At 40.1% G+C, this 26,371-nt stretch overlaps 1 protein-coding gene across 1 annotated transcript in view; it reads left to right on the plus strand.

Annotated features, from left to right (window-relative positions):
* Positions 1-26,371, plus strand: part of LOC136122631 (collagen alpha-4(VI) chain-like) — a 52,691-nt gene that overhangs the window by 18,319 nt on the left and 8,001 nt on the right. The window contains 6 exon segments of the mRNA XM_065876693.1: positions 5,729-5,764; positions 5,869-5,929; positions 7,212-7,276; positions 9,189-9,224; positions 13,410-13,470; positions 13,713-14,206. Coding sequence (XP_065732765.1) covers positions 5,729-5,764; positions 5,869-5,929; positions 7,212-7,276; positions 9,189-9,224; positions 13,410-13,470; positions 13,713-14,206 — 753 coding nt within the window.

Here is a 26,371-nt window from a genome sequence, read left to right on the forward strand (position 1 = left end):
TTAATGCAAAGAAATCTCTTACATTCGTATACATTAACGCTGAATAATCTGAAAGAGAAATTAAGGAAACACTCCCATTTACCATTGCAACAAAAAGAATAAAATACCTAGGAATAAACCTACCTAGGAGACAAAAACCTGTATGCACAAAACTATAAGACACTGATGAAAGAAATTAAAGATGATACAAACAGAGGGAGAAATATACCATGTTCTTGGATTGGAAGAATCAACATTGTGAAAATGACTATACTACCAAAAGCAATCTACAGATTCAGTGCAATCCCTATCAAAGTACCAATGGCATTTTTCACAGAACTGGAACAAAAAATTTCACAATTTATATGGAAACACAAAAGACCCCAAATAGCCAAAGCAACCTTGAGAAAGAAAAATGGAGCTGGAGGAATCAAGCTCCCTATCTTCAGACTCTACTGCAAAGCTACATAAACAAGATAGTATGGTACTGGCACAAAAGCAGAAATATAGATCAGTGGAGCAGGATAGAAAGCCCAGAGATAAAGCCATGCACATATGGTCACGTTATTGATAAAGGAGGTAAGAATATACAGTGGAGAAAAGACAGCCTCTTCAATAAGTGGTGCTGGGAAAACTGGACAGCTACATGTAAAAGAATAAAATTGGAACACTCCCAAACACCATACACATCAACTCAAAATGGATTAAAGACCTAAATGTAAAGCTGGACACTGTAAAACTCTTAGAGGAAATGATAGGCAGAACACTCTATGACATAAATCACAGAAAGATCCTTTCTGACCTACCTCCTAGAGAAATGGAAATAATAACAAAAATAAACAAATGGGACCTAATGAAACTTCAAAGCTTTTGCACAGCAAAGGAAACCATAAACAAGATGAAAAGACAACCCTCAGAATGGTAGAAAATATTTGCAAATGAAGCAACTGACAAAGGATTAATTTCCAAAATTTACAAGCAGCTCATGCAGCTCAATATCAAAAAAACAGACAACCCAGTGCAAAAATGGGCAGAAGACATAAATAGTCATTTCTACTAAGAAGATATACACATTGCCAATAAACATGAAAGAATGCTCAACATCACTAATCATTAGAGAAATGCAAATCAAAAGTGCATTGAGGTATCAGCTCACACCAGTCAGAATGACCATGATAAAACATCTACAAACCATAAATGCTGAAGAGAATGTGGGGAAAATGGAACCCTCTTGCACTGTTGGTGGGAATGTAAATTGATAGAGCCACTATGGAGAACATTATGGAGGTTCCTTAAAAAATTAAAAATAGAACTACCATATGACCCAGCAATCCAACTCCTGGGCATATATCCTGAGAAAACCATAATTCAAAAAGTCATGTACCACAATGTTCATTGCAGCTCTATTTACAATAGCCAGGACATGGAAGCAACCTAAGTGTCCATCGACAGATGACGGATAAAGAACATGTGGCACATATATAGAATGGAATATTACTCAGCTCTAGAAAGAAGTGAAATTGAGTTATTTGTAGTGTGGTGGATGGACTTAGAGTCTGTTATACAGAGTGAAGTAAGTCAGAAAGAGGAAAACAAATACCATATGCTAACACATATATATGGAATCTAAAAAAAAAAAGTTATGAAGAACATAGGGGCAGGAGAGGAATAGAGATGCAGATGTCGAGCATGGACTTGAGGACAGGGGGAGGGGGAAGGTAAACTGAGATGAGATGAGAGAGTGACATGGACTTATATATACTGCCAAATGTAAAATAGATAGCTAGTGGGAAGCAGCCACATAGCTCAGGGAGATCAACTCGGTGCTTGTGACCACCTAGAGGGGTGGGATGAGGAGGATGGTAGGGAGATGCAACAGGGAGGAGATATGGAGATATATGTATATGTGTAGCTGATTCACTTTGCTATAAAGGAGAAACTAACACACCATTGTAAAGCAATTATACTCCAATAAAGTAAAAAAAAAAAAAAAACAGAACTGTGGCAAGAGATGCTACTGGCATCTAGTATGTAGAGACCAGAGGTGTTTTCATCCTGTGATACACAGGATAGCCCTTCACAGCAAAGAACCATGAGGTCCAAAATGTCAGTAATGTCAAGGTTTAGAAACACCACTTTCTTTCCTCTTGTTCTCTGTAACTGATGACTGTTGAGCCTTCGCCCTTTGACCCTCCCTGCTCAACCATATCTGCTTTAGTCGAGGTAAAACCGATAGTGCTCCATGTTGCCGCAAATGACATCGTTTCAGTATTTTTAATGGCTGAGTAATGTTCCATTGTATATATGAACCACATCTTCTTATCCATTCATCTGTCAATGCACATTAGGTTGCTTCCATGTCTCGGCTATTGTAAACAGTGCTGCAGTGAACACTAAGGTGCCTGTATCCTTTCGAACCATGTTTTTCTCCAGATATACGCCCAGGAGTAGGATTGCAGGATTATACAGTAGCTCTATTTTTAGTTTTTTAAGGAACCTCCATACTGTCCTCCATAGTGGCTGTAGCAATTTACATTCCCACCAACAGTGTAGGTGGGTTCCCTTTTCTCCGTAGCCTCTCCAGCGTTTATTGTTTGTAGATTTTTGATGATGGCCATTCTGACTGGTGTGAGGCGATATCTCATTGTAGTTTTGATTTGTATTTTTCTAAAAATTAGTGATGTTGAGCATCCTTTCATGTGCCTCTTGGCCATCTGTATGTCATGGATGGACCTGGAGATTATCATACTAAGTGAAGTAAGTCAGACAGAGAAAGACAAATATCATTTATTGCTTATATGAAGAATCAAAAAAATGATACAGGGCTTCCCTGGTGGCGCAATGGTTGAGAGTCCGCCTGCCGATGCAGGGGACATCAGTTCGTGCCCTGGTCCAGGAAGATCCCACATGCTGTGGGGCGGCTGGGCTCGTGAGCCATGGCCACTGAGCCTGCACGGCCGGAGCCTGTGCTCCGCAACGGGAGAGGCCACAACAGTGAGAGGCCCGTGTACCGAAAAAAAAAAAAAAAAAAAAAGATACAAATGAACTTATTTACAAAACAGAAACAGACTCAGACTTAGAGAAGAAACTTACGTTTCCTGGTGTGGAGGGCGGGAAGGGTGGGGGAGGGACTGATTGGGAAATTGGGATTGACATGTACACCCTACAATATTTAAAATAGGTAACCAACAAGGACCTACTGTATAGCACAGGGAACTCTGCTCAATATTCTGTAATAACCTAAATGGACAAATAATTTGAAAAAGAATACATACATGTATATATATAAATGAATCACTTTGCTGTACACCTGAAACTAACACAACACTGCTAATCAACTATGCTCCAATATAAAATAAAAATTAGAAGAAAAAAACCCAGGGGCTTCCCTGGTGGCACAGTGGTTAAGAATCTACGTGCCAAGGCAGGGTACAGGGGTTCGAGCTCTGGTCTGGGAAGACCCCACATGCCGCATAGCAACTAAGCCTGTGCACCACAACTACTGAGCCTGCGCTCTAGAGCCCATGAGCCACAACTACTGAGCCCTCGTGCCACAACTACTGAAGCCTGTGCACCTAGAGCCCGTGCTCCACAACAAGAGAAACCACTGCAATGGGAAGCCCACGCACCACAACGAAGAGTAGCCCCCGCTCACTGCAACTAGAGAAAGCCCGTGTGCAGCAACGAAGACACAGCACAGCTGAAAGTAAATAAAAACATAAAATAAATTAGATCAAAATATTTTTTAAAAAAACGAAAAACAGAAAAACCCATGGTGCTAAGTCCAGTGGTCAGTTCTCTGCCCTCATTGTGTTCCGTGTCTCAGCAGCATTTGACAGAGATGATAATGGGCTTGTTCTTTAAACCTTTGCTCACTCAACTTCCAGCACATACCACTTCCCTGGTTTTTCCTGGCTGATCTTGGCTGGATCTTCTGAATGTTCTTGAGCTCTAAATGTTGAGGACTCAAGACTCTATCCTCATATTTCTCTCCCTCGTTACTCACTCCTCAGGTGACCTTATCCAGTCTCTTGGCATCAAGTGCCATCTGTCCTCTGATCTCAGTTTACTTCTCTAGCTTGGACCAATCTCTTAAGCTCCAAATATGTTTCTACTTGCTTATCTCATAGGCACCTGAAAGTTGGCATGTCCCCAAGCAAATTTTTTCTTCTTCTTTTGTTTTCTAATCTTTTATTATGGAAAAATTCAAACATACATACAAGTGGAGAGACTAATATGATGATACCTCCTCCTGTGTATATATTACCTAGCTCAAACAATGAAAAACGCTTGGCCAATTTAGTTTTGTTTTATTTATAGTCCCACTCACGTTTTCCCACTCCCCCCCAATTATTTTGAAGCAAATACCAGATATCATATATTTCATGCATAAATATTTCAGCTTGCATCTCTAAAAGATTCTTTAAAAATATAACCACAATACCATCACCACACCTAAGAATGAGCAATGATCCTTTAATATCATCAAACATCCAGTCAGCCCAAACTGATTCACCTGCCCTTCCTCCTGCCTTCCCCATTTTGGAAAGTGGAGACTCCATCCCACCAGTTACTTAAAACAGATGCTTGTTTCCTCTTTAATAAGTCTCTTTCTCTCACCCCTTACATTTAATCCATCAACACTTAAGGGTCAGTCTATCTTCAGAATATATACAGCATGTCATTCTGTCTCACCACCACCACTGCTGCACTCTGGGCAAGCCAACATGATTTAGCACCTGGATTAGTGTCAGAGCCACCTAACTGTTCCCACTGCTTCTGCCCTTCTAGTTAGCTTTCTTTGAAGGAACCAGAACCATCTTGTAAATACAGAGGCAGGTCATGTCACTTCTTTACACAAAACCCAGCCATGGCTCCCGATGGCATTCAGAGTTAACCCCACTGTTATGTGGCCCACAAGATTTTACATAACTGCCCCTCCCCATCCCATTATTCTGCTTCATTGTTGGTCAAACACAGCACACATTCATACCCTTGTTTATGGTTTTCACATACTCTTTCCTCTGCCTGGGATGCTCTACTTCCACACATCTGCTTGGCTTGCTTCCTGAATTCAGGCTGGTCTTTACCCAAATGCTACCTTTACAAAATGGTTTTGCCTGACCCCCTTATATAAAATAGCTAACCCCTCACCCTTACATTCTTTATTTCTTAATCCTTTTTCTGGAATAGCATTGATCTTACCCTGGCAGACTTTACATCTCTTTCTCACTAGCAGGTAAGTTCCTTGACAGCAGGGTCTTTGTTCTGTTCACCATGGAATTCCCAACACCTAGAGACATGCCTGGCACACAGTAGGTGCTAAATAAATACTTCTTGAATGAATACTTGCTTGGTAGTATGTCTTTGGTCTGGCAATGATCATCTGCTTCCTAGCAGTCAATTTGGTGGCCCTTCCCTTGGTTTCAATTGGATCATATCTCTGGTTATTTAAACTGATAGATAAATAAAAATGCACAAGAGGAAAGTTTTATTACACAATATATCAAGAAGGGAGGAAGAATTTGTAAAAATCACTTGCATGTTGCTTTGTATTGAATTATAGAAATAAAATATGGCCACTTGGGAGTAGCTTAAGATAACAACCTTTGCGATAGTTGTTTTTTCTGGCACCTGTTTTGAGTTTGTTTTCTCAAAATTATAGTATCTTCTTTTTCCCCCAAGGAATGCCAAAGAAAGACTTAATCACATGACACTAAACAAGACCTTATCTCATTTCTGACACTAGGGGGAACCTGGATTTCCTGGCTACCCTGGTGCACAAGTAAGAAGATATCTTTTAGGGCCTGACATCTGGTATGCAGCATGTGTCATTTATTTGTACTTATTTTTCTTTACACTCATCGTTCTACTTTTGATTCTATTAAGGGAGAAGATGGTGACCTGGGCCACCAAGGAGAGAAGGGGGCAAAGGGAATCAGAGGGAAGAGGGTAAGAACCAAAGGAATATCCCCAGATCTATAGAGGCCCACATCATGACAGTCTACTCACAGGACTATACTTCCACTGGGTTAATGGACTTCTTAGCAGGAAGCCCATGTCCTCGTCAGAATATTCTACACCTTCCTGGTCACTCCCCACTTAGTCCCATTATCATTTATCTTCTGAATGCAAATGCAGCTCACCATACCATAACAACAGAAAATTCAAGTTGGAGTTTCAGTTATGTAATATCAACCTTTTAAAGAACAAGTTTGGAGACACTTCTGTCTTTGGTAAATCTAGACATCATTTGAAAAAGTATTGGTTTAGCTGCAGGGCAAATATTACTGTTTCTTTAAGATTCTTCCAAGCTTTTACTTTCTCTTAGCTATTCTAGGACTAAACTCTCAAGAATGTGGCTGCCATCTTGGTGGACTTGGAGTCAAGTTTTTCTCTGTGCTTTATAGAGTCTACCAATAAAACCCATTCCTTCAGGTTCAGAAGATTCAGTATTGAAGAGCCACAATCACTACCATCTCTTTTTGGAAAGAGTAACCCTGTGGATACCTAACAACTTGGTAGTATTTAGTTGATATACATTAGAGGGCAAGGCCTTCTGGGAAAAGAACATGAACTAGTGTTCAATGTAGAAGAGAGGAACGGAAAGAGAATGTATATTGTCTGGGCACCCAATAACTGGTATTTTCATAAACTGGCAAGGACATAAAGGAAAATTTGAACTATGTCTAACTTGGCTTGCTACTGGCTAATATTACCCTGCTCAGCTAAACTTCTCTCTCTTGTTTTAAAATTAAAAAAAGATAAAGTGTCAATTATACGCAGATAATGCTGTGTCAGTTCAAATCCCTGTCAGATAAGCAGTGAGTCCATGGTCAGCATAGACCTTTTCTGAGACACTGAAGACCAGAAGATTCCTTTCTCCTGATGCCTGACCTTCAATACACATTTCCTGCATTCATTTAATTATATGACCTGGAGCCTCAGCTGAGTATCAAGACATACTTTAAGTGTTTGTGTGAATTTACACATGTTGGCTGGGGTTAGGTATATATGGGGGGACTTAGATGGTTCCCACAAAGACCTCCCCATCCCCCCCACTGCCCAGTCTCCATGTCTCACTCTACTGATGACGGTTCATGAACTAACTGGTCCATAGCAGACTCATTAGACTCAGATATAATGACAATTTGGAATCTCAAGGTGGGTCTATTGGTTTTAATCAAGTCGTGTTCAGGGGGGAAGCTTATCCCTTTGGTTTGGTCATTTTTGGGGTAATGCTGGATTTCCTGGATTCGTTGGAACTCCAGGTGACCCAGGCCCTCCAGGACCAGTGGTAACATGGATTTCTCCTTTCTTTTATTTTCAACCTTTGTGTAAAATTGAATAAGGATTTGATGAGACATCTCTAAGAAGAAACAAACATTTAAAATGCACAGGAGGAGCTATATAGGGAATGTGCCAAATTCACTTTGGAGGACATTAGCTTCAAGTTCTTACACAGTATAGTATTTATTAAATATAGATATTTTGACTTGAACATGGGGAAGATATGGAGTGGCTGCAGATTCATGGATCTGTCTAAGTACATAAAACAATACGTAAAGCTCACTGGAAAGTGCGTTTATCAGTGTAAACAAGATGAGCGGCAACATTTCTGCAAAAACCAGAAAGAAATCCTAACAAAATCTGACATTTATATAATCTTATCCACACTGACAATGTTGCGAGCCCACAGATATTTGTAAAATTCCTTGGAAGGTCATTTGGTATGAAAGGAAAGACTAGAGGTTGTTGTCGTTTTGCCCCATGCCTGTCTTAAGAGATGAGGCCATCATCCGTGAAGGAAGGTGCAGTGAGTCAGCTGCGGGTTGAACCAGGTGGTTTCACTGCAGTTTAGGGTTTGCTGGAGAGGTGCACAAAAATCTTAAAAGAAGAAGGACCACCATGCCCATTTTACAGATGAAGAAACAAAGGCTGAGGAGATTATAGTGAGCTGCAGGAAGTCACAAATGACTGCCTCGTAGAGTACAAATAAGCACGAGGTTCTCCAGACTCCCAGAGTGGCTGGAGTCAGGCGGATTTGTTGTGAAGGGCTCCAGGGAAGACTTGTGTAATGCTAGGGAATAGATAGGGCGGTGGTGGGAGGCCTGAGGAGAAGAGGTAGGGGAGGACAGGGGTCCACTTTAGAACTGCCTATAAGTGGTCCTGGGATCTTGAATGGCCTTTTCCTGAATTTGATCCTAAACTGTGGCTTGGGGCTTCCCTGGTGGCACAGTGGTTGAGAATCTGCCTGCCAATTCAGGGTACATGGATTCGAGCTCTGGTCCAGGAAGATCCCACATGCTGTGGAGCAACTAAGCCCGTGTGCCACAACTACTGAGCCTGCACTCTAGAGCTCGCGAGCCACAACTACTGAAGCCTGTGCACCTAGAGTCTGTGCTCCACAACAAGAGAAGCCACCACAATGAGAAACCCCGGCACCACAGCGAAGAGTAGCCCCCTCTCGTTGCAACTAGAGAAAGCCTGTGTGCAGCAATGAAGACCCAATGCAGCCAAAAATAATACAGCCAAAAATAATAAATAAATAAGATAAATAAATTAAAAAAAAAGTTCACACACAACTATAAAAAAATTAAAAAGAATCCGCCTGCCAATGCAGGGGACACTGGTTTGAGTCCTGGTCCAGGAAGATCCCACATGCTGTAGAGCAACTAAGCCCATGTGCCACGACTACTGAGCTTGTGCTCTAGAGCCTGCAAGCCACAACTACTGAAGTCCATGCGCCTAGAGTCTGTGCTCCGCAACAAGAGAAGCCACCGCAATGAGAAGCCTGCGCAGTGCAATGAAGATTATCTCCCGCTCGCTGCAACTAGAGAAAGCCTGTGTGCAGCAACGAAGACCCAACACAGCCAAAAATAAAATAAAAAAATTAATTAATTAAAAAAAACAAACCCAAAAAACAAAAAACCAAAAAAATCTGTAGCTTAGTCTCAAAATAACCTGGTCTCCTAAGAGTCTTTCTGTAGCATCTCCCTGGGCACCCTGGACTCTGAGGTCTGGGATACATCTCCTAGACACTCTGACCTCCTTCCTTAAGGAGTCAGACAGAACTTCAGGCCCAGGAGCAAGGCAGAAGGAGATCTCTGTAGCATGGTGAGCTTTCTCAAACTCTCTTGCCAACTCTTCAGAATAATGTGTTGAACTTCCAGAATCTTGCATGTGAAACCCATTTCTGTTCTTTCCAGGGCATCAAGGGCCCCAAAGGTGTGATAGATATGATGGTAGGTGAAGATTTTTAAAAATATTTTCAAGGATATCTTTTATTTCTTCAGACATACAAAACGTAGTTATTTTATATTTTCTATCTGATTATTCCAATATCTGAAATAGTTACAGAATCTGTTGTTTCTGCTGGTGTGAAGATTTTTTTTTTTTTTTTTTTTAGTTTTTTTTTTTTGGTGGTACGTGGGCCTCTCACTGCTGTGGCCTCTCCCGTTGCGGAGCACAGGCTCCGGACGCGCAGGCTCACCGGCCACGGCTCATGGGCCCAGCCACTCTGCAGCATGTGGGATCTTCCCGGACCGGGGCACGAACCCGTGTCCCCTGCATCGGCAGGCAGACCCTCAACCACTGTGCCACCAGGGAAGCCCTGGTGTGAAGATTTTAATTGTAAATTTTAAAACACAAAACTTTCCACTTTCACAAAATAGAAATCTGTAAAGATTCTTTAGTTTCTCCTCTTGTAAGTTCTCTTAGTACTTTAAGTTTATAGACTTTACTCTGGTAGGTTGTAACCAAATCAAATAAAAGGAGTAGAATAATATTTTAAATATTTAAACAATATTTTAAATATTTTCAAGAGTAAAATAATATTTTAAATCTGGATATTTTTGAGAAATACCAGTTGGCATGAAAGGAAAGACTTTGAGGTTACTACCCCAGTGGAGGTGGGGGGGGGAAAGGCTTTTTGTAATGTTCAAAAATTGCTTGTAAAGTATTCATAAGCCAACACATAGTATAGTACAGGCCACTGTGTCTTATGGCACACCTGAAAATGATCTCAGTCTTATGATGATTTTTCATCACCCAAGTACAAAAATACTATTGAGGGGAGGGTAGGGAAGGACGTGGGGCAACTGAGGAGCAGGAAGTGATGGGGTCAAGGGGAGAACAGAACAGAGAGGAAGGGATCAAAGGAATGAAACAATTCTAGGGGAGGTGTTGGGGGTAGAATATCTTGCCTGTCATTCTAAAGAAATGTTACAGAAATCGCTAAGGTAGAGATCCAAGAATTTAAGGCATTTTTCTGCCTTCTGTGCTGACATTCCTGGAATTAAACTTCTTCAAAATCAGATTTGATTCCATTCCTTTGTGAGGCAGATTTTTTTTAAAAAAGAAGCGTTCCCCTTATCTACCTATCTCTAATAGTATGGGCAGTATATTGTATATAAAATAGTTTAAAAATATCCACTGGATCCAGAAATATAACTTCTGGAAAGTTCCATCTGTTGTAATAACTTTGAGGTTTTCTGTTGTGGATTAAAAAGCTTCAGATAGGCTGGGATAACATCCATACGACATTTCTAAGTCATGACGGTGAGGAGGAATATGCTTCAAATTAAGTACTCTTTCCTTTCTTTCTCCATTTTTCTAACAGCCTTGTGAAATCATCAATTTTGGTCATGAAATTTGCTGTAAGTTGTTGGGAAAGGCTAGAAAGGAGCCAGGGGTGTGAAGTGGGAATGGATCATGCACTGAGAACATAAGTCACCTGGGGTTTGGAGGTGCCATGGTCCATCATGGGAAGCTCTTATAATTTAACATATACAGCTCAGTCCCCACTGGGTAAGTAATCTTCCCCAACGTGGTCTCAGAAGTGAAGTGGATGATATGGAGAACAGTATGGAGGTTCCTCAAAAAACTAAAAACAGAGCTACCATACAATCCTGCAATCCCTCTCCTGGGCATACATCTGGAGAAAACCGTAATTTAAAAAGATACATGCACCACAATGTTCATTGCAGCACTATTTACAATAGCCAAGACCTGGAAGCAAACTAAATGTCCATCGACAGATGAATGGACAGAGATGTGGTACATATACACAATGGGATACTAGTCAGCCATTAAAAAAAAATGAAATAATGCCATTTGCAGCAACATGGATGGACCTAGAGATTATCATGCTAAGTAAGTCAGATAGAGAAAGACAAATCTCATATGATATCACTTGTATGTGGAATCTAAAAAAAGTTACAAATGAACTTATTTATAAAACAGAAATAGACCCACAGACATAGAAGACAAACTTATGGTTACCAAAAGGGAAAGGGGAGAGGAACAAATTAGGAGTTTGGGATTAACATATACACACTACTATACATAAAATAGATAACCAACAAGGACCTACTGTATAGCACAGGGAACTATACTCAATATTTTGTAATAACCTATAAGGGAAAAAAATCTGTAAAAGAATGTATGATACATATATGTGTATAACTAATCAGTTTGCTGTACACGTGAAACTAACACGATATTATAAATCAACTATACTTCAGTAAAATAAAATTAAATTAAAAGAAATGAAGTGGATGAAAGGCATGCCATCTCACCAGTGAAGAAAAATTCCTCTACAATTGGCACCTCATGCAATGCAATGATAATTGCACACCTGCACATCTTGGTGCTTCTTATCACAAAACAGGCAAAGAGAAGCTCTGTTCTTTTATTTCATCCATTTAAACAAGAGGAATCAACAGTGAGCCTTCAGTAAGAAATGGGTCTTTTAAAATTAACATTTGTGTTTTAAAAATGGAACTGTGAATCATCAAATCTTAAGTAATGCTTTGTCACATTCCCAGATTGTAATTCTTTGTCTTCAATGTACTCCAGGATATTTGCATCCTATAATATACACATTTCTCCACTTACTGGCAATAGGCAGTGAACATTGACTTGGCAAATTGTTTAGTTTGGGTTTTCTCCACAATCATCCCACCACTATTATGCTGACTCTCCCATATTCTGTCCATTCCCATCCAGTTGCTGTTCAGGGAGATTCTGGAATTTTTTTTCCTAAAAATCATAAAGAATAATACCATCACCTTGACCACAAAGGAAAAGAGTTTCAGAGTTAAAAGTTAAACCTCTTTTACATTCAGGAGCACTGTAAAGTCAAAAACAAACAGAAAAATGGGGAAAATATATGCAATATAAGCAATGAACCCAGGGAAAGGCCCTAGCTTCTTTACTCTATCATGTTGAAATATATAAAATCACTGCTACTCAATCATTTTCATCTACAAACACAGATATTTCATATTTGCTAAACCTAAGTGTAAAAAACTCTTTTAGATTGAAAACGGGCCAAAAACATGAATGGAGGATTCAGAAAAGAAAAAAATACAATAAAGCTGTAAAAATGTTTGACCTCACAAGAAGTCAAAGAATACAAATTACAATAAGATTTTTTTTTGTTTCAAATTGGAAATTTTTTTAAGATGAGGAAAAAAAATCCCTATCCAGAGTTGAGAAATGTAGGCATGTCAATTGGCACAATTTTTCTGAAGAGTCATTGGACAATACATATCAAAAGTCATAATTGTAGACCTATTTGGAGCTGTAATTGGACAGAAATGAACAGATACAAGTTCAAGTATTCTCATCACAAAAGGATGTTGGCAGAAGAAATCATGAGACATCATAGGAGACCAGATGATACTGCTCTAAATTTACTGATGGAAGGAATATCATAAAGTGAAAAAAGATTCAGAATAGAGCATATCCTAAGCTCCAAGTCTTATAAAATGAAATAAAACAAATGGTAGATATACATATATACACATATATATGATAAATTAAGGGTAATTTTAATATACTGTTTTCTAGTATTTTCCATGAAAATATATTGCTTGTGTATATACACTTATACATAATATATGCAATATACAATTAATATTATTACTAACATTAATAAACATATTAATAACCAACAATACAATAATTAATAATAATAATATTAATAATTAATTACGAATATTACTATATTTTATTATATAGAATTTAAGATATGTGTGTATGCATATGTGTGTGTATATATAGTTTCTGAGTAGCTAAGTGTATTAGATTTAAGTTCAGTACAGTGTGACTCAGTGCTCAAATGCAGGGACACCAACATAGTCCTCAAATCAGCCTGGAGGTAGCCAGTCCCGGGATGATGGAGCACCATGGTGCCTAGGGATGTGTGCCCAGGGATGCAGCCTCTTTATATTTTCCTGCACTGCCACTGGGGTGGGGATACTGTTTCCGAAATCACCTCATGGTCCAAGATGTCTATCAAGCTTCAGCCAGCAGGTAAAGGAAAGGAGGATACTTTTTCAAGGTTGTACCTCCCATGGTTCTAATTCTGTTATCCAGAGCTTAGTAAGATGCTACCCCACTGGGAAATGTACCCTTTGTTCCAGGCAGCCATATACGCAGCCAGAGACTGGGTTTCTGTTACCATGGAAAAAATTGGAGAGCAAGGTGAGGTCTCTCTGCCACACTCAGGCAGAACTCGGAGAGGCTTGAATTTCTCAGAGGAGATGGTTTTCATACTGAAGCTGGCAAACGTGGCTTCGTCTATGTCAACTAACAACGTCTTTTCTCTCCAAAATCGTTTCCCTTCTTGCCTGTTCAGGTAAATAACATTTCTTCTTATTCACTCCAACCTTCATCCGTTTACAGACATTACAGACAATCCTAAATCTGTGTATCCACGTGTCTAGGTGTTTCCGAATGCCCAGTGTTCCCGACCGAGGTGGTCTTCGCCTTGGACGTGTCAAATGACGTCTCCCAGTTGGATTTCGAGAGGATGAGAGGCATTTTACTACCTCTGTTGATGAAGACGGAAATCAATGGGAGTAACTGCCCCACGGGTGCCCGGGTGGCCATCGTCTCCTACGACAGCAAAACAGATTACGTGGTTCGCTTCTCCGACCATAAGGGGAGGCCCGCGCTCCTGCAGGAGGTCAGGGGACTCGCCCTGGCAGGGTCCTCTAGCAGCAGGAACCTTGGGGACTCCATGAGGTTTGTGGTGAGACATGTATTCAAGCGCGTGCGCGCAGACCGCCTCCTGAGGAAGGTGGCCGTGCTCTTCCAGGCAGGCTGGATCCAGGATGCAGGTTCCATCAGCACAGCCACGCCGGAGCTCAGTGCGCTGGACATCACCTCTGCGGTCATCACCTTCACAGAGGACCACAACCTCCCAGACGCCCTACTGGTAAGTGGGGGACCGCGGCTGCGCCGGGTTCTGGGGGTTAGTGCCTGGTTCCTGCTCCTCCGCCAAGGAGCACGTGAGGAGTGAGAGCTGGTCAGGGGAAGAATTCTCCAGAAACTGAAGTATATGCGTGGGAGGGGGCAGGTGCGGGGTTGGGGGGATGTCTCATTACAGACTCTGCTACCAGTGCTACTGCTGGTACCTACTGGCCATCCTTGAGCCTCTGTGCCATGTGCCTTTTAAACACTGTCTTATTGAATTATCCCCCAAACTGTATAAGGTAAATGTCATTGTGATCTCCATTTCAGAGATAAGAATACTGAGGCTTAGAGAGAGGTTAAGTATATCATCAAAGATCAAGTATCTGTTGGGGGCAGACCAATTTTATCTGCCTTCACAGCCTGTGCTTAACCACTCTAGGCTAACCTGTATCATGGGGGTCCACAGACTGTAATTTTCTCTCCTCTTTTTTATTTGGGGTATAAAATCCACATCCATATACAAAGTGGGTAAGAGGCACTGATTTTAAGGATACAGCTAGATGGATTTTTGTATATGTTTAAAGCGCTGTGACCTAGACATGGTTCGAGATATTGAATACTTTTGCCATTCTATACGTTTTCTAGTACGACCTTTCCGGCTTCCGTCACCTGTTCTGAGCCTTGGTGCAATGTGAATCCTACAGAATGTACTCTTTATATCTGGCTTCTTTCACTCAATGTCTGTTCGTTTGTTCATCCATGTTGTTTATATGAGTAATTTTTTAACTGCTTTTCTGAAGTATTCTAGTGTGTGTATATACCATAATTTATTTTTATTTTTTAAAATTGAAGTATAGTTGATTTACAATTTTGTGTTAGTTTCAGGTATACAGTGCAGTGATTCAGATATATATATACTCTTTTTCAGATTCTTTTCCATTATAGGTTATTACAAGATATTGAATATAGTTCCCTGTGTTATACAGTAGATCTTTGTTGGTTACCTATTTTATATATGGCAGTATGTATCTGTTAATCCCAAACTCCTAATTTATCCCTCTCTCCTTTTCCCTTTGGTAACCATAAGTTTGTTTTCTATGTGTACCACAATGTATTTATTGATCTATTCTCTAGACTTTACTTTTCTAACTGAAACCCATGTAACACATTCTCATGGAACATCTGGGATGGATGATTTATCAGAATGAAAAGCGATTTCCTTTTTAAGTGATTTCAGGATGCTGATGAATATCAGACTGAGCTACATTCCATTGCCAATATTCAACCGTTTCTGATCTGCGAAAACGGAAGTGTCATATGGTTCAGCCTAAGAGCTAAGGAATTCAGCTGTGTTAGACCATTTAATTTTCTCTGAAGGTTGGGTGTGTAGCGCGAGTGTTAGGTGAGAGATTTTGTTGACACAGCTGTGAATATGCTTCTAAGATCAATAGGTAAGATCATGACAGCTTGTGAACTGTTGGGAAGGATGGACAAAATATCTTGAGTTTTCAGAAATAAAGTTAAGATGCAGAGGGTGAGTCCCTTGTTCCCTGTTAATCCCTCTTGCCTCCCGGGGTGTCTGGACAGGGATGAGTTGGAGGATGGTGGCAACTCTCAGTGGATTAGTAAAGGCAGGGTGAAACAAGTCACACTTTATTTTTTTTTATTTTTATTGAAGTATAATTGACTTATAATATTTTATTAGTTTCAGGTGTGTACAGCATAGTGATTTGATATTTTTATACATACAAAATGGTCACCATAATAAGTCTAGTTATGATATGTCACCGTACAAAGATATTACATAGTTATTGACTATATTCCCCACACTGTACATTTTATAGCTGTGACTCATACATTTTGTAACAGGAATTTTGTACCTCTTTTTTTATTTTTATAAATTTATTTATTTTATTTATTTATTTTTGGCTGCATTGGGTCTTCTTTGCTGTGCATGGACTTTCTCTAGTTGTGGTGAGCGGGGGCTACTCTTCATTGTGGTGCATGGGCTTCTCATTGCAGTGGCTTCTCTTGTTGTGGAGCATGGGCTCTAGGCGTGCAGGCTTCAGTAGTTGTGGCTCGCAGGCTCTAGAGCACAGGCTCAGTAGTTGTGGCGCAGGAACTTAGTTGCTCTGCAGCATGTGGGATCTTCCCGAACCAGGGCTCGAACCCATGTACCCTGTATTGGCAGGTGGATCCTTAACCACTGCGCCACCAGGGAAGCCCAGAATTATGTACTCTTAACCTCCCTCACCTATTTCTCTCATCCACCCACGCTCCTCCCTCTGGCAACCACCAGTTTGTTCTCTGTATCTATGAGTCTGTTTCTGTTTTACGTTTGTTCATTTTTTTTGTTTCTTAGATTCCACACATGAGTGAAATCATATGGTAGTTTTCTTTCTCCATTCTGACTAATTTCACTTAGCATAATACCCTTTAGGTCCATCCATGTTGTCACAAATGGCAAGACTTCATTCTCTTTGTGGCTAAGTAATATTCCATTGTGTGTGTGTGTGTATACATACATCTCTATATATGTATATATTTATGTGTGTGTATATATATATATATATATATATATATATATATATCATCTTCTTTATCCATTGATCTATTGAAGGACACTTAGGTTGCTTCCATTTTGTAGCTGTTGTAAATAATCCTGCCATGAACATAAGTGTGCATATATCTTTTTGACTCTGTGTTTTGTTTTCTTTGGGTAAATACCCAGAAGTGAAATTGCTGGATCATATGGTAGTTCTATTTTTAATTTTTGAGGAACTGCTATACAGTTTTCCACAGTGGCTGCACCAATTTACACTCCCACCAACAGTGCATGAGGGTTCCCTTTTCTCCACATTCTCACAAACACTTGTTATTTGTTCTCTCTCTTTTTTTTTAACTATCAAAAATTCTTTATTTTGAAAAACAGTGTAATCAATTTGACATAATTTATATATTGAACCTGTGGTACACACACACAATGAAATTAATTAAAAAAATTTTTTGCATTTAAAAAATATTTTCAAGGGTATTTGATTTACAATGTTGTGGGTTTTTTTTTTAACATCTTTATTGGAGTATGATTGCTTTACAATGGTGTGTTAGTTTCTGCTTTATAACAAAGTGAATCAGTTATACATATACATATGTTCCCATATCTATTTGTTCTCTTTTTGATGATAGACATTCTGACAGGTATGAGGTTATATCTCATTGTGGTTTTGATTTCCCTGATGGTTAGTGATGTTGAGCATCTTTTCATGTATCCAATGTCATCTGTATGTCTTTGGAAAAATATTCAGCTCCTCTGCCCATTTTGTAATTGGGTTGTTTGTTTGCTTTTTGATGTTGAGTTGTATGAGTTCTTTCTATACTTACTGGATATACGGTTTGCAAATATCTTCTCCCATTCAGTAGGCTGCCTTTTCTTTTTGTTGATGGTTTCTTTCCTTCACTGTGCAAAAGCTTTTTAGTTTAATGTAGTCCCATTTGTTTATTTTTGCTTTTGTTTCAAATACATAACAGTTTAAATTAGAGATGGAACTTTTGTCTTTGGCTCTTTCATCAATAACAAGGTGCTGTAGAAAAAGTCTCTTTGTCTTTCTGAGTCTCATTTTGCTCAGCTCTAAAATGGAGAGAGTGTCACAACTTGATGTTATTTAAGGCTCCTATCCAGGTGTAATTATCTACTTTTTAAAAGGCATTTCCCTAACATTTGGAGAGTGATACTCAGGGTACAATTATGATTAACCCCACCCCATTGTTCATCAGTGCTGCTCTCTGAGAGGGGATCATGGGCAGACAGCATCTGGATGGTCCTTTGTCAAGATGTTCTGGCCCTCTCAGCTGCTTTAGGTGAGAGTGAAAGAATGACATAGTGTGTGAGAAGAAACTGCCAGCTTAAAGGTACTTGCATCTCAGTTCTGTCCTTTCTTTCTGCTCTTCTCTTCATTTCTTAGACATATTCTTGCCCCAGGATGCTGCGGGATGAGTCTGTTCCTTCAATTTAACAATTTAGAAAGTTGTTAAATGGTACTTGCCAGCTCAGATGTAGTGAATGACCTCAGTTCTGGTGACATTGGCAAGGAGAGAAACCATAAAAATGATAACCCCATCCTCAGAGACTTTCAACAAATCCTCATTTCTTCACAACTGGGCATATTGCATCTCATAACCTTCCCTACTCTGTGCTTTATCCTTAGTGGAATCCAGTTAGGAGAGTGGGAATGTCCTGTAATTTTCCTTCTGAATTATCTGCTTGAGGGCTCCCTTTGACAATCTGTGGGGCTTTTGTCTTTCACCTCTATGTTATTTTATTTTTCAGAACAACACCCCCATACTTCTAGAAAAATGATGGTTGTTCAATTTGAAATGATTGTATAAACAGATGCCTAATTTCTCATCCATTTAAACATGCTTGGAAGTTATGGGGCATATTGGAAAGATTTCTTAAACCATCCATTGAATCAACCTCAGCCCTAAATAAAGCAATATTATAGCATTTGGACGATTCTTGCCTAATCCCATTAAGAACTGTCTAATTGCCTTATGTCTCAAAACATAAGACTTAATGTGCCCCTCTTTTTTAAGGTCAAAAAGTGGAGGATTATAGGGAAAATGCAATTTGTTTGCCTCATTTCGAATTTCATTTTTCTTTATAAAAAATCTAGCACTTGTTCCTTTGAAACAATAGCTAGGAAAATAGCTCACATTTATTGATCCAGATGCTATTCTGAGATCTTCCCACTTATTGATTCATTTAATCCTTACAACAACTCAAACAGATAACTATTATTATGGGTCCATTTTTCAGATGATGAAACTGAGGCCCAGAGAAGTTAAAAAACTTGCTCAAGGTCTGGAATCCCCATTCACAATGAGATTTTAATTCAAAGTCAAAAACAGGAAAAGAAGATAGTTGAGAAGTTCTAAGCTTTTTCCACGTATTAATTAATTTTATCTATACAAGAACACTATGAGAGAGATTTATGAACTGGCCCTATTTCTATTTCCGTGTACTGCTCTTAAAAAAAAAAATCCCAAGAATGGAATACTTTCTATCATGCAGAAAAAAACAATTAGCTTTAGCAGATGAAAATATTAAGAGGAAGGCCAATGGGATTAGGGGAGGAGTAATTTTTTAAAAATTGGCATAATTTTAGAATTCAGAAAAGTTGCAGGAGGACATTCATTTTTTTTTTTGAAGGAAGTGTTGGGTTGTCCAGACACCCCTTTCAGAGGCCATGGATGACTCGCTGCTGAGGCCTTATGGGCTGCTGTTTTCGATTAGATTGTTACCACCCTAGAGTGAGGATTAGTAGCTGAGGGAAGGAATTAGGCAATGAGGCTTCAAACTCTGGCTTTGTCCATTGTGTAATCTGGACATGTCATTTGGCACTGGTGCCTCAATTTAGTCACCTGTAAAATGGGGATAAACTCACAGGTTTGCTGTGAGAGCTGTAGGAAGTAGTGTCCACAGGGACGTCTGACACTTTCTGTGTATACGCGATGCAGGCCATGGTTATTGCTATCTCCTCAAGGTCATCAGGAATGTGCATTTTCCCAGTAACTCTATATTAAATCAGAAAGCTTCCATTTATTTACAGCGCCTATGAAGTTCCAGCCACCATGCTATGTGCTTTTCATGCCTTGTCATCTTCACCTCTCACTCCTCAAAATGTGGTCCTGGGACCAGCAGCATATCAGCCTCACCCAGGTTTGTGAGAAATGCCAAATCTTAAGCTTTCTCCCTGATCTAATCCATCAGGCTCTGCATTTTTAATAAGATCCCCAGAAGGTTTCCATGAATGTTAAAGTCTGAGGAATTTGGGGCTGATCCTCATATTAATCCTACAAGTTAACCACAATAATACATTTCCCAGAGAAAGTGAGGGAAGCTCTGAGGTGAAGTGACTTGTTATAAATGACACAGTCCTGAATCAACACTCCCGTGTGTCTGGTTCCCTGGTCCCTCCAAAGTCGACCCCCAGTGTTCACTGGGGAGTCCAGGAAGAGTCAGCAGCTTCATGGCGTTCCTGGTGGGGCCATGCCATCTGGCAGGAGCTGAAACTGGACACCAGATGGTATCTAACTCTCCCTCTTTAGGGTCCGGTCAGCCCTTCCTCCGTCCAAGGCAAATCTTCCTTCTCAGCACTTGCCTCCTTCCTCTCTCCCCCATTTGCCTGAGCCAAGAGCCTCCTCAGTGCAGTCCTAGGAATGAGCATTGTTCCCTGGCCTCTGGCAGCTCAGCCCAGAAGCAGTCAAGCATTGACTTGAACCCTGTGTGCTTCTCCAGCTCAGGGCCCACAGGGCATTCTTTAATATTGGGGGCTGAGGTTTGAGTGTTGTCTGTATCCTTTGAGAACATACCTTTCTATTAAACAAAAGAGGCTGTTCATGCAAATCCCTGTGCTGTATCCTCTCCCGCCCCTTCCCCTTACACTCTTGTCCTTAGTGCCCAACTAGTCTCATCAGAGCACAACTCGATATTCAGAAGCAAAGTTGGTTGAGGGAATCATGAAAAATGCTCATTCAAACTATAATAAAGCTTTGAGCCTCAAGCAGATCACTTGGCTTGTGTTTCAGGTACTCTGTGAGATTTCCTTCTCTGGTGCAGTAGGGATCATAGAGCCAGCTTATTCTTCTCATGCTGGGGTCCCTTACCACATGAACTCTCAACTATATGCCAATAAAATGGACAACCTGGAAGAAATGGACAAATTCTTAGAAAAGCACAACCCTCCAAGACTGAACCAGGAAGAAATAGAAAACATGAACAGACCAATCACAAACACTGAAATTGAAATTGTGATTAAAAATCTTCTAACCAACAAAAGCCCAGGACCAGATGGCTTCACAGGTGAATTCTACCAAACAATTACAGAAGATCTAACACCTATCCTTCTCAAACTCTTCCAAAATACAGCAGAGGGAAAAAAACTCCCAAACTCATTCTATGAGGCCACCATCACCCTGATACCAAAACCAGACAAAGATGTCACAAAAAAAGAAAACTACAGGTCAATATCACTGATGAACAGAGATGCAAAAATCCTCAACAAAATACTAGCAAACAGAATCCAACAGCACAGTAAAAGGATCATGCACCACAGTCAAGTGGGGTTTATGGCAGGGATGCAAGTATTCAATATAGGCAAAACAATTAATGTGATACACCATATTAACAAATTGAAGGTTAAAAACCATATGATAATCTCAATAAATGCAGAAAAAGCTTTTGACAAAATTCAACACCCCTTTATGATAAAAACTCTCCATAAAATAGGCATAGAGGGAATTACCTCAACATAATAAAGGCCATATATGACAATCCCAAAGCCAATGTGGTTCTCATTGGTGAAAAACATTTCCACTAAGATGAGGAAGAAGACAAGGTTGCCCACTCTCACGACTATTATTCAACATAGTTTTGGAAGTTTTAACCACATCAATCAGAGAAGAAAAAGGAATCCAAATCAGAAAAGAAGAAGTAAAACCATTATTCTTGGCAGATGACATGATACTATATATAGAGATTCCTAAAGATGCTACCAGAAAACTACTAGAGGTAATCAATGTATTTGGTAAAGTAGCAGGATACAAAATCAATGCACAGAAATCTCTTGAATTCCTATACACTGATGATGAACAATCCGAAAGAGAAATTAAGGAAACACTCCCATTTACCGTTGCAACAAAAAGAATAAAATACCTAGGAATAAACCTACCTAAGGAGACAAAATACCTGTGGGCAGAAAACTATAAGACCATAATGAAAGAAATTAAAGATGATACAAACAGAGGGAGAGATATACCATGTTCTTGGACTGGAAAAATCAACATTGTGAAAATGACTATACTACGCAAAGCACTCTACAAATTCAATGCAATCCCTATCCAACTACCAATGGCATTTTTCACAGAACTAGAACAAAATATTACACAATTTGTATGGAAGCACAAAAGACCCCAAATAACCAAAGCAATCTTGAGAATGAAAAATGGAGGTGGAAGAATCAGGCTCTCAGACTTCAGAGTATACTACAAAGCTACAGTAATCAAGACAGTATGGTACTGGCACAAAAACAGAAATATATATCGATGGAACAGGATAGAAAGCGCAGAGATAAACCCACATGCATATGGTCACCTTATCTTTGATAAAGGTGGCAAGAACATACAGTGGAGAAAAGACAGCCTCTTCAATAAGTGGTTCTGGGGAAACTGGACAGCTGCATGTAAAAGAATGAAAGTAGAACAGTCCTTAACACCATACACAAAAATAAACTCAAAGTGAATTAAAGACCTAAATATAAGGCCAAACACTATCAAACTCTTAGAAGAAAACATAGGCAGAACACTCTATGACATAAATCACAGCAAGGTCGTTTTGTACCCACTTCTAGAGGAATGTAAATGAAAACAAAAGTATAAAAATGGGATCTAATGAAACAAAAGCTTTTGCACAGCAAAGGAAACCATAAACAAGATGAAAAGACAACCCTCAGAATGGGAGAAAATATTTGCAAATGAAGCAACTAACAAAGGATTAATCTCCAATTTATACATGGAGCTCATGCACCTCAATATTAAATAAACAACCCAATCCAAAAATGGGCAGAAGACCTAAATAGACATTTCTCCAAAGAAGATATGCAGATTGTCAACAAACATATGAAAGGATGCTCAACATGACTAATTATTAGAGAAATGCAAGTCAAAACTACAATGAGGTATCACCTCACACCAGTCAGAATAGCTATCATCAAAAAATCTACAAACAATAAATGCTGGAGAGGGTGAGGGGAAAAGGGAACCCTCTTGCACTGTTGGTGGGAATGTAAATTGATACAGCCACTATGTAGAACAGTATAGAGGTTCCTTAAAAAACTGAAAATAGAACTACCATATGACCCAGCAATCCCACTACTGGGCATATACCCTGAGAAAACCATAATTCCAAAAGAGTCATGTACCATAATGTTCACTGCAGCTCTATTTACAATAGCCAGGACATGGAAGCAACCTAAGTGTCCAACAACAGATGAATAGATAAAGAAGATGTGGCACATATATACAATGGAATATTACTCAGCCATAAAAAGAAACAAAATTGAGTTATTTGTAGTGAGGTGGATGGACCTAGAGACTGTCATACAGAGTGAAGTAAGTCAGAAAGAGAAAAACAAATACTGTATGCTAATATATATATATATATCTATAAAATCAAAAAAATAGAAAAAGTGGTTCTGAAGAACCTAGGCACAGGATAGGAATAAAGACACAAACGTAGAGAATGGACTTGAGGACATGGGGAGGGGGAAGGGTAAGCTGGGGCAAAGTGAGAGTTTCATGGACATGTATACACTACCAAATGTAAAATAGATAGCCAGTGGGAAGCAGCCGCATAGCACAGGGAGATCAGCTTGGTGCTCTGTGACCACGTAGAGGGGTGGGATATGGAGGCTGGAGGGAGACACAAGAGGGAGGAGATATGGGGATATATGTATCCATATATCTGATTCACTTTGTTTTACAGCAGAAACTAACACAATAATGTAAAGCAATTATACTCCAATAAAGATGTTAAAAAGTAGATGCAAGTTTTGTAGCTATTCCAATTCAGTTGAATTAGGTTGTTTTCCAACCAGCCGAACAGCAGATTGAAGAGCTGAGCTGAGTAGAAAAGTCAACATAGTGTCCTGAACACGAGGCAAATACAGAGGACAGTAACGGGGGACCAGGCTGTGTTGAAATAGGAAGAAAGCTCAGCAGCATTGACTCCTACCCTAAACTCTGTTGTTGAGGAAATAGGCCAGAGGCTTGTCCAAGGCCACACAGCCAATTCTGGCAGGCCAAGGACTAGGTGCCGAGTTCCCGACACCTAGTCTATTAGTGCTGCATAGATTTTTTCCTGTGAACAAATCCTTTGTACAAACTTGAGGGTATGTTTGAATTTATTTGAAGTCTTTCATATTACCTTTAAAATTCTCATCAATTCTTCTTTAGATAACACACCTCAGCCATGCTTCCTGTGGTTTAAAAATAATGTACACCAGCTTAGTGTCTCCCCACAACTCTTGGAGTTAAGTCGATGTTCCTGTGTTACTCCAGTCTTCTCCTGTCTCCTGGAGCACTGCTGTGGATCCTGGTTTCAGAAGCCTTACAGATTGCCTCATGTGATTTCCAGTAAAGCTCTTAATGTGTTATACCCATGCTAACATTGTTCTCTCTAATCCTCAGCGATTTGTTAGGTCCATTTTGTTTGGTCTATGACCATGTGAAGTGGATCCGAATGTTGGCAACTCTCCACTCACTGTTCTTGTCAGCCTCCTCCCTCTGTCAGGGAGTTCCAGGGATTCAGATGCGTTTTCTCAAGTGTCTGGCGGGTAGGGGCGTTGAGAAGAATTCATAAATAACCACTGCTTACCTCTGGGCATTTATCTTGCTGTTCCTCCACACCGTAATGCTTTCCCCTGCTTCTTTGCCAGGTAAGGATCCTACTCATTCTCTCAAAAGTGCCAGATGCCATTATCTTCATCAGGTTCCTTTTATTCATTCCTTTTGAAATGAATCTCCTCTTCCTGTGTTCCCAAAATATATTACTGGTCTCTTTCTTTCTTGAACATTATTTGTCTATCCTTCCACTTAGGTTTCTAAGCTCTTTGAAGGTGTGGCTGTGTCATTTTTGCGTCTCCAAATGGCTTAAGACTTTTACCTAGTAGCCATTTCATTAGTCTTTGTTGATTTGAATTTCTAAGTCAGAAAAAACCCTAAATTTAGATGGCTTTTGGCATGGAAGAATTAGGAACGTTCCCATGTTTGTTTTGTGTTACATTAGCATAAGTGAAAGTTCCACTTTTTATATATCTTTCCCCACAAGGGTTTTTCCATCAAGGAGGCTCAGGTGAGGGACCATGTTTGGGATGTGCCGCAATCCTAAACAGGAAGAGTGAATGATCTGTAAGGAGTGTATGTTACAGAATGTTCTTTTCCAGAGTAGACCCTTCCCATTCTCTATTCCCAAGGGTGGGCACGACATCTTCATATCCTGAGCACCTTGCTACCAGAGGAGGGTCCAGGTCGGCTTGGCCCTGGCCACAGCAATGCAGGAGGTGGGGCTGACCCTCAGGGAGGCGCTGTCCTACATGCTTTGACAGAGTGGACAATGAGATGGCCATGACTAAGCTTAGATATCCAGCTCTTTGCAAACCACACCTCAACTCCTGAGAGAAATCATCTGAAAACTTTCCTAATTTCATTATGAGGTGGAAACCTTGCAAATAGTCTGCATTAGCCAGGGCAGGTTGACTGTGAAACCATTCATGCCCAAGTCTCAGGGGCTTAACACCAGAAAGTGTTATTTCTGCATCTGTCACCAGCGATGTGGGTCCCTGGGTGTGTGGGTGAAGGAAAGGGGTGCTTTGCTGCATTTAGGACCTGAGCTCCTTCTGTCAATGGCCCCAACATGGCTGAGGGCGTCAAGACCTTTTCTGGATCCTCTACATCTGGCTGGCAGAGGAGGCAGTGGAGCTTAGTGCATGCCCTGGAAATGGCATTCATCACTTCCACCTACACGCTGTTGGCTAGATCCTGGTCATATGGTCCAACTAACTGCAAGGGATGGTGGGAAATGTAGTCTAGTCGTGACCCTCAGAAGAAGAGAGAATGGGTTTGTTGATTATCTACCCAGTTATCGCATGGATCTTGTTGGATTTATTACTGTTAATATTATTTGTCTTTTAAACCTGATATCAATTATTAAATTAATCATAATTGGAAAGGTTTGGTGAAGGAGATAAACAGATTTGCCATCCCTACAAAGACTTCCCTGATTCCCCCTCACTCTTCCCAGCTCTGACCACCAGGAATACTCTAGAGAGGCCTCCCTGGTGGTCTCTGCCTCTCTCCATCCTCATGGTTTAGGGCCTAGATCTATGACCGTGTCCTTGAAGGGTCTGCATGTTCATGGTTAATAACTCCCATCACATGGCATCACATACCACGGACAATCACTAAAGATTTACAGAATTTATAAATGACTGAAGCCTCAACTCCCTTACCCTCATTCCAACACAACCTGATGTTTGTTGAGTTTTACACACATTGGGAGTCTGAAGACCCACAGCTCCTGTGCCCACACCAATGGTAGTCCAGCCACCAGGTTAGGACTAGAGAACTAAGT

Source organism: Phocoena phocoena, chromosome 4 (genome assembly GCF_963924675.1).
Source record: "Phocoena phocoena chromosome 4, mPhoPho1.1, whole genome shotgun sequence".
Taxonomy (NCBI): domain Eukaryota; kingdom Metazoa; phylum Chordata; class Mammalia; order Artiodactyla; family Phocoenidae; genus Phocoena; species Phocoena phocoena.